Source organism: Erinaceus europaeus, chromosome 15 (genome assembly GCF_950295315.1).
Source record: "Erinaceus europaeus chromosome 15, mEriEur2.1, whole genome shotgun sequence".
In the NCBI taxonomy this organism is placed as follows: Eukaryota; Metazoa; Chordata; class Mammalia; order Eulipotyphla; family Erinaceidae; genus Erinaceus; species Erinaceus europaeus.
In genome coordinates this window covers 71,752,233-71,767,297 of record NC_080176.1, presented here as the reverse complement: position 1 = coordinate 71,767,297, position 15,065 = coordinate 71,752,233, and the positions used below count along the sequence as shown (strand labels likewise).

The 15,065-nt window shown below is 44.5% G+C and overlaps 2 protein-coding genes across 5 annotated transcripts in view; one reads left to right on the top strand and one right to left on the bottom strand.

The window, feature by feature from the left end:
* The window catches only part of WDR7 (WD repeat domain 7), a 421,542-nt gene extending 409,049 nt beyond the window's left edge, over positions 1-12,493 (bottom strand). For 3 of the 4 annotated variants that reach the window (XM_060173931.1, XM_060173933.1, XM_060173934.1), the window contains exon 1: positions 12,282-12,493. The gene's annotated coding sequence lies outside the window, so the exon portion shown is untranslated. Of the gene's footprint in view, positions 1-12,047; positions 12,172-12,281 lie in introns of those variants that run through there. The other variant, XM_060173932.1, reaches the window with a different exon arrangement.
* Positions 12,494-13,405: 912 nt separating this feature from the next.
* Positions 13,406-14,150, top strand: LOC103110085 (nucleolar protein 56-like). Its single transcript, XM_016186488.2, has one exon. The coding sequence runs from the start codon at positions 13,546-13,548 to the stop codon at positions 14,002-14,004; it is 459 nt and encodes a 152-aa protein (XP_016041974.2). The 5' UTR covers positions 13,406-13,545; the 3' UTR covers positions 14,005-14,150.
* The last annotated feature ends 915 nt before the right edge of the window (positions 14,151-15,065 follow it).

Genomic DNA, 15,065 nt, shown 5'->3' with positions numbered 1-15,065 from the left:
TCCTAGTGCAGTCACCCAGCTCCAGTGATTACCCTAGAGGGGGAGGGGGAAAAAAAAGACTTTGTGAAAAATCTAATATGCAGTGGTCTGGGAGGTGGCGCAGTGGTAAAGCTTTGGACTCTCAAGCATGAGGTCCCGAGTTCGATCCCGGCAGCACATGTGCCAGAGTGATGTCTGGTTCTTTCTCTCTCCTCCTATCTTTCTCATAAATAAATAAAATACTTTTTTAATCTTTAAAAAATAACAAAAAATAAAAAAATAACAGTCTAATATGCAATCAATGTTAATTTCTCCACACTGTTTTTTCTAACTCCCAAGTGCAAGAGCCAACAAGCGTGTCTAGCCCAGGAACAAAGGCATTGCCATAGGAAAATCAATACCATCTCCATCTACATACACCCTGTGCCCTACGCAGGAGTCCCCTGAGGCTTACAGACAAAAACAAGCTCAAACTCTTTCTCATGAGAACAGGCACACGTGAAGAGGAATAGGCCTACCTTACCAACCTACCAGCCAGGAATTCGAGAAGCAAGACTGCAGTGCAGTGGTGAATGGACTTGCCACAGCTGCAGTAAAAGAAAAAGAAGTCTACAGAGGTTTATTCAGAGTTTCAGAGAATGTTACTCTAACATTTGTCAAAAAAAAAAAAAAGTTTGTTTTTCCAGTTCACAGTATGATGTAGTGAAGGCAGTGAGCCAGACAGAATTTTCTTCAAGTCAAAAGGACAACGAAGGCTAGCAAGACAACTCAAATGGATAGAGTATTTATTTGCTTTGTCATTCATGCAAGCTTAGATTGGGGTCCCTCTTCCACTACACTGGGAGAAGCTTTGGTGCTGGAGTGTCTTTCTTCCCTCTGTCTCCATCTGAAGTCAGTCTAGAGCAGTGAAGCCTGTGTTATGATCACCCCCAAAATGACAATGATAGATCACTCATGCCGGTGACAATGGCCTGTATCAAAAAGATTGAAAGACTGAAGGCTGAGGAGAGTGCATAATGGTTCTGCAAAAGATTTTCATGCTTGAGGCACAGTGCCCTTGTTGTTGTTTATCGTTGTTGTGGTTATTATTATTGTTTGTTGTTATTGTTGTTGGATAGGACAGAGAGAAATTGAGAGAGGAGGGGAAGATAGAGAGGGGAGAGAAAGATAGACACCTGCAGACCTGCTTCACCACTTGTGAAGCCACCAGGTGGGGAACCGGGGGCTCGTACCGGGATCCTTACTGCCGGCCCTTAGCGCTTCGTGCTATGTGCGCTACTGCCCGACCTCCAGGAGGCTTTTTTGATAGTGAGATTAACACCAGATATGTATATACACAACATAATATACAAAGATACTGAGGTGCAAACCTATACCCCTCGGGAGTCGGGCGATAGTGCAGTGCTTTAAGCGCAGGTGGCGCAAAGTGCAAGGACCGCATAAGGATCTCTGTTCAAACCACCCCCCCTCCCACTCAGCATTGCAGGGGAGTCGTTTCACAGGTGGTGAAGCAGGTCTGCAGGTGTCTTTTTCTCCCCTTCTCTGTCTCCCCTCCTCTCTCCATTTCTCTGTCCTATCCAACAACAACAATAATAACTACAACAGGGCGGAGGGTAGATAGCATAATGGTTATGCAAACAGACTGTCATGCCTGAGGCTCCAAAGTCCCAGGTTCAATCCCCCACACCACTATAAGCCAGAACTGAATAGTGCTCTGGTTAATAAAAAAAAATTAAAAAAAAAAAACTACAACAATAGGGCAGGGGTACATAGCATAATGGTCATGCAAACAGACTCTCATGCCTGAAGCTCCAAAGTCACAGGTTCAATCCCCTGCACCAACATTAAGCCAGAGCTGAGCAGTGCTCTGGTTAAAAAAATTTTTTTTTAATTTAAAAATTAAAAATAACTGCAACAATTTAAAAAAGGGCAACAAAAGGGAAGAAATAAATATTAAAAAAAATTTAAAAATGTGGTCTGGGAGATGGCACAGTGGAGAAAGCATCTGACTCTCAAGCATGAGGTCCTGAGTTCAATCCCTGGCAGCACATGTGCCAGGGTGATGCCTGGTTCTTTCTCTCTCCTCCTATGTTTCTCATTAATAAATAAACAAAGTCTTAAAAAAAAAAAGGCTAGTAACCAAAATACATAAAGAATTCACCAAATTCAACAACAACAACAAAATGACCCCATCCAAAAGGGGAAAGGATATGAACAGAATATTCACCAAAGAAGAGATCCAAAAGGCCAACACACATATAAAAAAAAAAAAAAATTAAAAGAAAAACCTATACCCCTCAAATTCTACAGTACTGCAAGCCAAAAATTAATACTTTTTTTGCCATCACTGGGGCTTGAAAAATACTATATATATATCTTATTTGTTTTTATCTTAACGAGAGCATTAGTCCAAAGCACTGCTCAGTTCTGGCCTATGGAGGTATGTGGAGCATGAATCCGGAATTTTGAGGTCTCAGGCATGAAAGGTTTTTTGTTTTGTTTTGTTTTGTTTTGTTTTTTTGTATAACCATTATGCTATCTCCACCATTTGATAATGAGCTTTTTTTTTAAATACTAAAAACTATTACTTTTCCTGGTATTTATGTTTTTCCTACCAATTTACTGAAGCACTGGAGAAAATGAATCAAATACGTAAGACTTTATCGTAACAAAATTGAGAGCTGTGCCATAATGCGCTGAAGAAACTACTGAGCTGTTTCCTGACTACAAAGAGTTTCTGGAATTAAGTTGTTCAGGATCCATGCTTTTGAGCACTAAACTTGTCACTAGGTTGCAATATTAGACTTCCTCTTTGAGTGGCGAGGAGTTAAGTCCCCATGAACTTGATACATCAGGACCACTTTGCTAAAGACAGTTCCAGTATTCACTTTCCAAAGGACACGACGGACAAGCAGATGGTGACAGAAGACTAGGTGCATTTTCTCTAGTTCAAACAGCCCTGAGAACATGAGAGTCGGGTTTTCAAGAACTGTACAGCTATTTGGTCAAAAATAAACCCCAAGTTTAAAAGTGATTCAATAAGATTCTGAAGCCAACATTTAAAGGGTAATAAATGAGAACAAGACAGAGACAAAAACTAAGTATGTCATGTTTCATCTTTCTGGAGCACCCATGTCTGAACTTTTCTACTTATGCTCTGTCGATCAACAATCTGCCTCCATTTCAGAAGTGGGTGATTAAGCTAAAGAGAAACTAAACTATGTCCAGCCAGCAAGCCCCTGTCTTTTAGGGAGTGCAGATCCCACTTGGTAGAACCACCCTCAATTTTCTCACCCACCTAGACCTCTACTCTCACCTGCATTTCCAATCATGCCCCCTCCTTACCCTCAATTAACATTTAAAAAAATACCCAAAAACTGAACTCTGAAACTTCTTGATATAAATTAAGTCACCTAGAAGAAAAAATAAACAGGGTTTCCCAAATGGGAAGTCAAAACTGGAAACATTGTTGGGGTCATTATAGTAGCAGAAAGTGTGATGATCTGATAGTCACGCTGACTTGGGGAGATGTCAGTTTCCACATTTGCTTGCTGACGCCATTTCTAACAGGACCCTCCTCTGACAGTGTTCTGGCTGTCACTAAACTGCTCTTACCAAAGTCACTGTTCGGTGCCCCACTGCTAAATCCTATAACACCAGTTCCTAATTCTCGTCTTTTTTTTTTAATACTTTTATTTATTTATTTATTATTGGATAGAGACAGAGAGAAATTGAGAAGTGAGGGAGATAGAGAGGGCGAGAAACAGAAAGACACCTGCAACCCTGCTTCACCATTGTGAAGAGTCCTCCCTGCAGGTGGGGACCAGGGGCTTGAACCTGGGTCCTTGTGCACTGTAGCATGTGTGCTCAACCAGGTGCACCACCACCCAGCCCCTCTAATTCTCATCTTTTTTTTTTTTTAAGTATTTTTATTTATTTTATTTTCGAGAGAGATGCAGAGAGAGTAAGACACAGAGAGAAATACCAGAACACCGCACAGCTCTGGTTTATGGTGGTGTGGAGGATTGAACCTGGGAGCTCAGGAATGAGAGTCTCTTTGCATAACCATTATGCTATCTACCCCCACCCTCTAGTTCTCATCTTAACTGACCTACCAGCAGCATGTGGCAACGGTCATACTCCCTTCTCTCCTAAAACAACTTCACTTGGCCTCAGTCTTCACACTTACCTGCTACCTCGTTTTTTACTCCATTTTGTCCTCATTTATTATCCTTTAAATGTTGACTCAGAGCTTAGTTCTTGGACTTCTTCTCTTCCTTGGCAGCACCACCTCCCTCTATGATCTCAGTAAATATCACAGTTTTAATGCCATTTCTATATTGACTATGTCTCTCAGCTTTAAGCTTGGACATCTCTTCTGGACTCCAAGCTCACATTTGGCTTTCTATTCAACAGCTCCATATGATTGGCTAATAAATTTCTGGAACTTGACACTCCAGGTCTTCTTCTCTCCACCTGCTTCCCAGCCCCCACCCCAAGTCTTCCTCATCTCAGATAATAGCAACTCTGTCCTTATGACGCCACAGGTCAAAAACCTAGAATCGTTGTTGAGTCTTCTCTTACATACACATTCCATAGCCTAATTCATCAGAAAAAAAAAAAATCTTTCTTTTTTTCTATTATTATTATTATTATCATTATTATTATTAATTTACCAGTGCACTGCTCACCTCTGGCTTATGGTAGTATGGGGGATTGAACCTGGGACCTGGGAGACTCAGGCTTGAGAGTCTGTTTGCATCACCATTATGCTATCTCCTTTGCCCAGAAAACTCTACTTTCAAAATATTTCAACAACTCCTCAGCACCTTCAGCTGCAAACACCCCCATTCCAAGTCATCGGTTTCTCCACCACAGATAACACAGTAGCCTTTTAACTGTTTTCTTTATATCTCCCTGTCCACTGACACTCCAACACAACACGTAAGGTAACACTATATAAAATCAGGGGCCCAGGAATTACAGCACCGGCATATTGGAATTGCATGAAAGAGGCTCCATGTTTGATCCCAGATACCAACAGTCAGATAGATAGACAGACAGATCCATCACAGTATGCCATACATTTCAGAATCTTCTCAAGGATTCCTTCTCAAGCTGAGTAAAAGTCACTCTATCCAATTACCTATCCTACAAGAATGAGGGCCTTTTGTTTACTTGTTTCCATTCTGATTGATGGATTTTTTTCAAGGATACCAAGTAGGGTGTCAGCAGTGTCCTCGGGAGTTCTGCGGGGCAGTCTCCCTCACCTCCTTCAAGCTCCTGCTAGAATGTCTTCCTCTCTGTGAGACCTTTTCTAACCATCATTAAGTTATAAAGTCTACCAGCCAAACAATATTGCATTAGATTTCTCTATTTAACATGCCAAAATTTTACTTATTTAGTTCTCATGCATCTATCTCCCTATGACAGCTCCAGAAAGGTGGAGCCTCTTTCTCTCTCTCTCTCTGTGGGAGAACATAATGTAATTGGCACACGATCTATGAATGATCACAGACACGTTAACTATCAGAAGTGAAATAAATATTTATGTGCAAAACAATATGTGTAAAAACAAAGCAAAATACCTCTGTGTGTTTGGAGGGTCTGAAATTACTATAGCGGGAGTCAGGAGGTAGCACAGCGGGTTAAGCGCAGGTGGCACAATGTGCAAGGAGCAGCATAAGGATCCCAGTTTGAGCCCCCGGCTCCCCACCTACAGGGAAGTCGCTTCACAAGCAGTGAAGCAGGTCTGCAGGCGTCTGTCTTTCTCACCCCTCTGTCTTCCCCTCCTCTCTCCATTTCTCTCTGTCCTATTCAATAATGACGACAACAATAATAATAACCACAACAATAAAACAACAAGAGCAACAAAAGGGAATAAATAAATAAAGTCTTAAAAAATTATTATAGCTAAACCAGCTTTGAAAATGGGCAAGGAATGAAGGATTTACTCTCCACTTAATGCTTATAGCACTAACCACATAATTTAGTAATAATAATACTGTAACTATTAAGGAATTTAGGAAGTGCTATAGTATATAATTGCTGGGGAAAACCAGACTTCTCTGTACTATATTTTGTAACTTCCTATGAATCTATCATCATTTCCAAATATGGCTAACATAAAATAAAGGCTATTACTCATGGAAGGGAAAACACTACAAAATCACAGTCCTGAAACAACATGGAATGCAAAGAACAAAAAGCAAACCAGAGAGTAAGCTACAGTGTTCAAGTCACATTCGAGGACTTCATATACAGGTGCAGCACCGCTTTATCTATGGAAAAAGAAAAGACAGACACTAAGAAAACTGGCATACTTTACGGAAAGTAAACTGGATCCCTATCCTGTGACATAGATCACTAAAAGACAAACTCTGCATGTATTCGAGACCTGCAAGTGTAAAGGAAAATTAGGAAGCAACGAGCATGTAAAACATGAGTGACTCTGTGACAGCTGGAGAAAGACCTCTGAAATAAAACTGCTAAAACACAAACCATAAGGTCAAAGAATTCTTTTTTAAAATTTTTTTGAGTTGATTTATGAATTTGCATCCAGGATTATCGATGGAGCTGGGTGCTGGTGCTACAAAGCCACAGCTCCTGACAGCTATTTTTTCCTCTCCCTCCCACACCCATTTTATTGGATAGGGCAGAGAAAAATTGAGAGGGGAAGGGAAGATGGGGGGGAGAGAGAGAGAGAGACCTGTAGACCTGCTTCAACACCTGCTGCAGATAGGGAGTGGGGTTTAAACTTGGTTCCATGCATAACCCATGCACTTAGTACTATGTGCTTAACCACTGTCCAGCACCCAGAAAATTCTCTTCTTTTTTTCTTTTCTTTTTTCTTTTTCTTTCTTTTTTTTTTTTTTTTTTTTTCACAACACTGCTCAGCTCTGGCTTATGATGATGTGAAGGATTGAACTTGGGACTTTGGAGCCTCGGGCATGAGAGTCTCTTTTTGCATAACCATTATGCTATCTACCCCCACCTGAAAAATTCTTTATTTAATGATATCACAAGTAAAGATTTATGTCCAGTGAAGATCATTAAAAAGTTCTAGACAAGTGACAGAATAAGCATAGGAAACAGTAGACTTGCAATTTTTAAGGAGATATGAGAATGTTCTACAAAACAAGAAAATGAGTGAAACTTGAAATAAAAATGGGTTAACAGACTAGCTGAGCAAAAACCGGAGAGAAAGGAAAGCAAGTGAAGAAATGCTCACTAACTGGGAGGATTCAAATGAGCTTTGGTGGGGCTGGGAGGTGGCTCCGGCAAAGTGTACAGTGCCGGGTGCAGGGACTCAAGCCCTTGGTCAGCACATGGTGAGCCTGCGGGGAGGAAGCTCCCCTAGCAGCGGGCTAGAGCTGTGGTGTCTCGCCTCTCTCTCCCTCATCTCTATCTCTCACCCACTGTCTAGAACAAAAGGGGGAAAAGTGGCCACCCAGAGTGGTGGAGTTGTGCTGGCACTGAACGCAAATGATAACCTTGGTAAGGGGTGGGGGTGGGAGGAATGAGAGATTCCTTTCTAAATATTTGCCTGGAAAAATTAGGGCTGGGGGCCAGCCGGTGGCGCACCCGTTGGGCGCACATAATACTGAGTGCAAGGACCTGCGCAAGGATGCGAAGTCAAGCTCCTTCCTCCCCACCTGCAGGGGCGACCTTCACAAGCAGCGAAGGAGGTCTGTAAGTGTCTTTCTTTCTCCCGCTCCTCTATCAGTTTCTCTCTGTCCTATCCAATGAAATGAAAGAAAAATAAAGGAAAAATTAGGGCTCTGGATAACACTAAACATTGATGGGGATGGGGGGGGGTAGATATGCAAAGAGACTCTCATGCCTGAGGCTCAAAAGTCTCAGGTTCAGTCCCCCACACCACCATAAGCCAGAGCTGAGCAGTGCTCTGGTAAAAAAGAAAAGAGAAGAAAAGAAAAGAAACCGCACTCCTTAATACCTATCTCAAGAAAGCATCATATAGGTATAAAAGTTCTGCTTATCAGGAGTCGGGCAGTAGCGCAGCGGGTTAAGCACTCGTGGCGCAAAGCTCAAGGACCCGCCTAAGGATCCCCACCTGCAAGCAGGGAGTCGCTTCACAGGCAGTGAAGCAGGTCTGCAGGTGTCTATCTTTCTCTCCTCCTCTCTGTCTTCCCCTCCTCTCTCCATTTCTCTCTGTCCTATCCAACAACGATGACAACAATAATAACTACAATAAAGCAAGGGCAACAAAAGGGAATAAATATTTTTTTTTAAAAAAGTTCTGCTTGTAGTCGGGGAGGTGCCACAGTGGATAAAGCATTGGACTCTCAAGCATGAGGTCCTGAGTTCAATCCCCGGCAGCACATGTACTAGAGTGATGCCTGGTTCTTTCTCTTTCTCCTCCTATCTTTCTCCTTAATAAGTAAATAAAATCTTTAAAAAAAAATTTCTGCTTATCACAGAATTGTATACAGTGGAAAGAAAATAAAGGTAAGATGAGTAACTACAAACAGCAAAGAAGGAGATAAAACATCATAAACACACAGTCTGTGATACTGTGCAGCAGTTAGAAATAATAGGCAGAGGGGCCTGGTGGTAGCACATCCAGTGGGGTGCACATGTTACAGTGCCTAAGGACCCAGGTTCAAGCCTCTGGCCCCACCAGCAAGAGGTGGAGCTTTACAAGTGAAATAGTGCTGTAGGCGTGCCTCTCTCTCCCTCCCTCTCTCTCTCTCTCTCTCTCTCTCTCAAGACTTTATTGATGAGAAAGATAGGAGGAGAAAGAAAAAACCAGACATCACTCTGGTACATGTGCTGCCAGGGGTTGAACTCAGGACCTCATGTGTGAGAGTCCAGTGCTTTATCCATTGTACCTCCAGGACCACCTGTCTCCCTACCACCTGTCTCCCTCTCTATCTCCTCCTTCCCTCCTAGCTTCTCTCTGTTTCTATCTAAAATAAGTATTAAATAAATAATATTTTAAAATAATAATAGGTTGGTGCATTGCACCAAATTAAAAGATGGGGTGGGGGGCTTGCTCAGGTTCTGGAACATGATGGCAGAGGACCTAGTGGGGGTTAAATGAAAATGTAAACAACTGAGAAATGTAACTAAAATACATGCTACTATATTTTACTGCTGTCTGTGAACCATGAATCCCCCAATAACAACTGAGAAATATAACTAAAGTACATACTACTGTATTTAGCTGCTATCTATAAACCATGAATCCCCCAATAAAGAATTATTTTTAATTTTTTTATTATCTTTATTTATTGGATAGAGACAGCCAGAAATCAAGAGAGTGATAGAGAGGGAGAGAGACAGAGAGACACCTGCAGCCCTGCTTCACCACTCGCAAAGCTTTCCTCCTGCAGGTGGGAACCAGAGACTTGAACCTGGGTCCTTGCACATTGTAATACGTGCGCTCAACCAAGTGTGCCACCACCCGGCCCCATAAAGATTTTTTTTTTAATTAAGAAATTAATTTTTTAAAAACTCTGTAGGTGGGGAGACAACAACAACAAAAAAAAGTAGTGAGATATACGGCATGATTGCTTCTCTATAAACTAAAAATATGACCACTCCAAACAACACACAATTAATAGCACATACAGTCAAAAGGACACACATCACACATGCAAGAAAGTTTGCACTGGAGCTGGGCAGGTGGCGGTGAGCCCAGTAGAACGTACGAGTTACAGTGCAGGAGTTGGGGTGGGGTGGTGCACCTGGTTGGTCGCTCATGTTACAATGTGCAAGGGCCTGGGTTCAAGCCGCTGGTCCCCATTTGCAGGGGCAAAGTTTCACGAGCAGTGAAGCAAGTGTCTCTCTCCCTCTCTATCTCTAAATCCCCTCTCAATCTCTCTCTGTCCTAGCAAATAAATAATTAAATATGAAAATAAAATCAAGGGGCCAGGTAGTGGCACACCTGGTTAAGTGCATATATTATCATGTACGAGGACCTGGGTTCAAGTTCTCAGCCCCCATCTACAGGGGAAAAGCTTCACAAGCAGTGAAGCAGGTCTGCAGGTGGTCTCCCTCTCAATCCCCGTTTCTTCTCCATTTCTCTCTGTCCTATCAAATTAAATAAAGTTTAAAATTTTTTTTTAAAGTTATAAAAGTAAATAAAATTTGAAAGGATCAGGGAGGTACTTAAGGCAAAGATCAGACCCTTCAATATATATGATTACTGAAACCTTTGAAATCTTGGTTAAGTGGCTGGAGAAGTGGGTCTGAAAAGAGAGTACAGCACTTGCCAAGAGTGTGGCCTGGGGTTGCAGAACCCACACAGGTAAGTGCTCCAGTCTGTTTCTATCATAAATGAATGAATGAATATTTCTTGTGTGTGTGTGTGTTTCCAGGGTTGTAAGTGGAGCTCAGTGCCACCACTATGAGTCCACTGCTCCTGCAGCAATTCTTTAGATTATTTGGATAGAATGGAAAGAAACTGAGAAATGGAGAGAGGATGGGAGACAGCGAGGGAGAGAGAAAGACAGACACCTGCAGACCTGCTTCCCCGCTTGTGAAGTGACCCCCCCCCTGCAGGTGGGGAGCCCAGGGTTCAAACAAGGATCCTTGTGCCAGTCCCTGCGTTTAGTACTATGTGCGCTTAACCCCGTGCACTACCCTCTAAATGAATATTTCTTTTAAAATATAAAAAAAAAAATTGGCTATGTGTGGCAATAAGAAAAAAAAAAGAGATTATGTGTGTAGGGATAAATAGGATAATGGTTATGCAAACAGTCTCATGTCTGAGGTTTCAAGGTCCCAGGTTCAATCCCCTGTGCCACCATTAGCCAGAGCTGACAGGGTTATGGTGAAAGGAAGACAGGAAGAAAAGAGGGCCCGGCGGTGGCTAAGTGCACACATCACAGTGCACAAGGGTCAAGCCCCTGGTCCCCACCCGCAGGGGGAAAGCTTCACAAGTGGTGAAGCAGGGCTGCAGGTGTCTCTGTCTCTCTCCTCCATCCCCTCTCAATTTCTGTCTCTATCCAATAATAAATAAATAATACCAAAAAAAGTTTAAAGTATTTTTAAAAAGAAAAGAAAGGAGAGTATGCTTTAGTTTTGCCGTTCAGGTTCGTGTGTGTGTGTGTGTAAAATAATTTATCTTCCATATTGTAATTGATGTTAAGAAAGCATTATATTGTCCCAATTTGGAATAACTAAAAACTATGATTTCGAATGAAGTTGAGGTATTTTCTGATCTCCATAATAATAAGACATTTCAGCTTGTTACTGTCACTTTAAAGCCGCCCTCCACCTCCATACTGTCACAATTATTTACAGAGAAATTCTGCATGTAAGAAAACTTCAAAAACTCAAATTTCTCTTACACTATCGGCAGCCCTGAGCCATTTTGCCCAGGGAGCCTTACGCCAGAAACAGCTTAAAAAGGAGTTACAGCAGGGAGTGGGAGTGATTTCAGAAGCACTGTGCAAAAAAACACTTTCACGCATTAGGCTCCGAAGTCCCCGGTTCGATCCCCCCGGTCGATCCCCCACGCCATTAGAAGCCAGCGCTCCAGCAGTGCCCTGACACAAAACAAAAACAAAAGCCACAGCGGGCGAGGGCTGAGCGACGTGCAGTGAGGGTGCTGCCCTTGGACGGCGCCACCTGCCCTGCCCTGCTCTGCCCCTGTGGCTGCCAAGGCTTCGTGCTGAAAGCAGCAGCACATTCTCTGTCCAGGAGAAAACCCACATAGAGAAACCCACATAGCAAGTCCATCAAAACATAACCCTGATTTCTGGCATCAGGCGACAGGGAGGAGGGGGCCGCCTTCCACGCAGCAAGGACCCATTCCACGCAGCAGGGAGCAGGGGTGGCAGGTCCTTAGTCCTGGGGCAGCAGGATGACAAGTGGCAGGTGGCATCTCCTTGGCGTTTCTGCACCTTAGACAAGGGCAAACCAGAGAGGGGAGCCGACCCGGAGCGGGAGATGGCGCAGCGCCCCCGCACCCCACGAGCAAACACACTGCCCCCCGGAGCGTGTCGACAGCCACCCACCCATTTTCCGATCGCCAGGGAGAGCGAGGCGGTCCCATCGCAGGACCCAGGCCAGCGTCACGAGAAGCAAATGCCACTCACCGGGGGAGCGAGGGAGCCTCCCGGAAACCCCCGGCAGGACCCCGGCTCCGGCCAAACGCGCCCAGGGCGGCCCGACCCGCAACGCGCAGGGCAGCGGCCTCAGCGCTCTGACAGCTGGCGCCGCCCCGCGGGCTGGAGCGCGCCGTGACCCTTGACCTCTCGCCTCTGACCCCGCGCCCAGGGCACAGACCGCGCGGAGGTCGCCCCCGGGAGAAGCTCCCAAAGCCCTCTGACCTGTCACAGCTTCATCTCCTGCCGCGATCTAGCCCGACAGGTCACCCGTGGGCACAGGACGAAGGAGGGCAAGGCCGGGAGGTGTCCGGCGGGGGAGTGAGGGTGGGGATCTCGGGGATCCCGAGGGGAGGTAGACCTGGGGACCGGCCACCTCAGCCCTGGATGCAAGGTGCCGTTGCCGCCGCTGCTGCAGTAAATCAGCTGACACCAACTTCAACTGCCGTGACTATCGCTACAACTGTCGTAAAAGGGACGGGGCGGGCAAAACGCATTTCCTTACACGCCGGGTCTGAGCGAACACGGGAGGACCCGGCCGCGTTACCATGGAAACCGCACAGCGCCGGCGGCAAACTGGGCAGAGAGACCCGGCGGTCATGTTGGTTGTGGGCAGTTATTGTCTAGGCTCCTTTCTCGTCTCGTATGCCCATGCTGGGAGGACCAAGATGGAGGCAAGATGAAATAGCAAAGGAAACCTGGATGTTGCACATTTACTCTTCTCCTCCTCACCACCCCCAGGCTCTGCTAGGGTGCCTGGAAAGTGTTAGCTCCCGGAATAAGTGACAAGTCACACAGGACAACAGGGAGGAGGAGCCAGAATGGAGGGAGGCTGGCTTGAGCGCCATTCCCCAGAGGATGAACATATGAAGGTCTAAGCTGCGAGGGAGCTGCCCAGTAAAGTGTCGGTTCTGCACTCAGAGAGGCGGTGCATTTGGATCTTGGTGCCTCCGTTGCTCAGTGTCATCTGAAGCTTCTCTGTTTTCTCAATTTTGCCATAAATAGAATAGGCAACGATAACCTCAGGGATGTTTATAGGAAATAAAATGAGCCTGGGCTGGAGTAGATAGCATAATGGCTATGCAAACAGGATCTTGTGCCTGAGGCTCCGAAGTCCCAGGTTCACTCCCCTGCACCATCATAATCCCTCTGATCAGTGCTCTGGTTAAAAAAAAAAAAAAAAATCATTTGCATCCTTTGTGCAAATTTAGCAGGAGGAGCCAAAAAAAAAAAGAGCACCTAGCTGCTGGTGGAGGGTAGAGAGGATAATGGTTATGCAAACAGCCTCTCATGCCTGAGGCTCCAAAGTCCCAGGTTCAATCCTCTGCACCACCATTAAAAAATAATAATAATATGGAGGCAAAAAAACTGATTTAATGAGCCTGATCCAACAAAGTCTAAAAGGAGATCTGGATAAAGAGGTCGGCAGATCCTTTTAGCACTTTTTTTTGGCCAGGCAGGGGAAGCTGCTGCAGAGATTACTAAGAAAATGGAGAAACAAGAGAAGAAGCGCCTGAAGAAGGAAAAGAAACGCCTAGCTGCACTTGCCCTTGCTGCTTCAGAAAACAGCAGTAGTGCTCCAGAGGAGTGTGAGGAGATAAGTGAAAAACCAAAAAAGAAGAAAAAGCAAAAACCCCAGGTTCCTCAGGAAAATGGAATGGAAGAAGAGCTACCTGTTTCCAAACCCAAGAAAAAGAAATCTTTTTCCAAGGAGGAGTTAGTTAATAGTGACCTTGAAGAAACAACCAGCACTGTTAATCTTCCTAAGAGGAAGAAGTCTCCCAAAGAGGAAGCAGTGAGTGACCAAGAAGAGACAAAGGTTGTTACCAAGAAAAAGAAAAGAAAATTCACTGAGGAGCCACCCAGCAGCGGGCCTGATGAGGCTGCCGGCAATAAGAACAGCTCCAAGAAAAAGGGAAAAAAAACTATCTCAGAACAACTGAAATGAACATTCTCCCCAACCCCAATAAAAACAAATTAACAAATAATAATAATAATAATAATAAATAAAGCATCTAGCTGCTTCCATAAACTTTTCAGAGTTTTCTAGGATGCCAGTTCAAGCCCCTGGCTCCTCACCTGCAGAGATTCATAAAAGGTGAAGCAGGGCTGTAGATATCTCCCTGTCTCCCTCTCTCTCTCTCATCCCCTCCTTTCTCAATTTCTCTCTATCCTATCCAACGAAAAAAATGGCTGCCAGGAGCAGTAGATTCATAGTTACAGCACCAAGTCCCAGTGATAATCCTGAAGGCAAAAAGGGGGGGGGGGGGGCAGGCGGTGGTGCACCTGGTTAAGTACACTTATCTCCCTATCTTCCTCACTCCTCTCAATTTCTCTGTATCTATCCAATAATAAAAATACTATTTTAAAAAAATGAAAAGGGGGTCGGGCGGTAGCGCAGGGGGTTAAGCGCACGTGGCACAAAGCGCAAGGACCAGTTTAAGGATCCGGGTTTGAGCCCCAGGCTCCCCACCTGCAGGGGAGTTGCTTCACAGAAAGTGAAGCAGGTCTGTAGGTGTCTATCTTTCTCTCCCCCTCTCTGTCTTCCCCTCCTCTCTCGATTTCTCTCTGTCCTATCCAACAACGAACGACATCAACAATAACGATAATAACCACAACAAGGCTACAACAACAAGGGCAACAAAAGGGGGGTGGGAATGGCCTCCAGGAGCAGTGGATTCATGGTGCAGGCACTGAGCCCCAGCAATATCCCTGCAGGCAAAAAAAAAAATGAAAAGAAGGTTGGGGGCAGATAACACAGTGGTTATGCAAACAGACTCTTAGACCTGAGGTTCCATAGTCCCAGATTCAATCTCGAAGAGAAGGAAGATAAAGCAGATGATTGGCTCTGAGGCAGTTTTTTTAATCTTCTATTTTATTTTAATGAGAGACCAACCAAAGCACTGCTCAGCTGTGTACTTATAGTAGGAAGTGCTGGGAACTGAATTTGAGACCTCAGAGCCTCAAGCATGAGAGAGCCTTTATAGAACCACTATGCTATCTCATAGC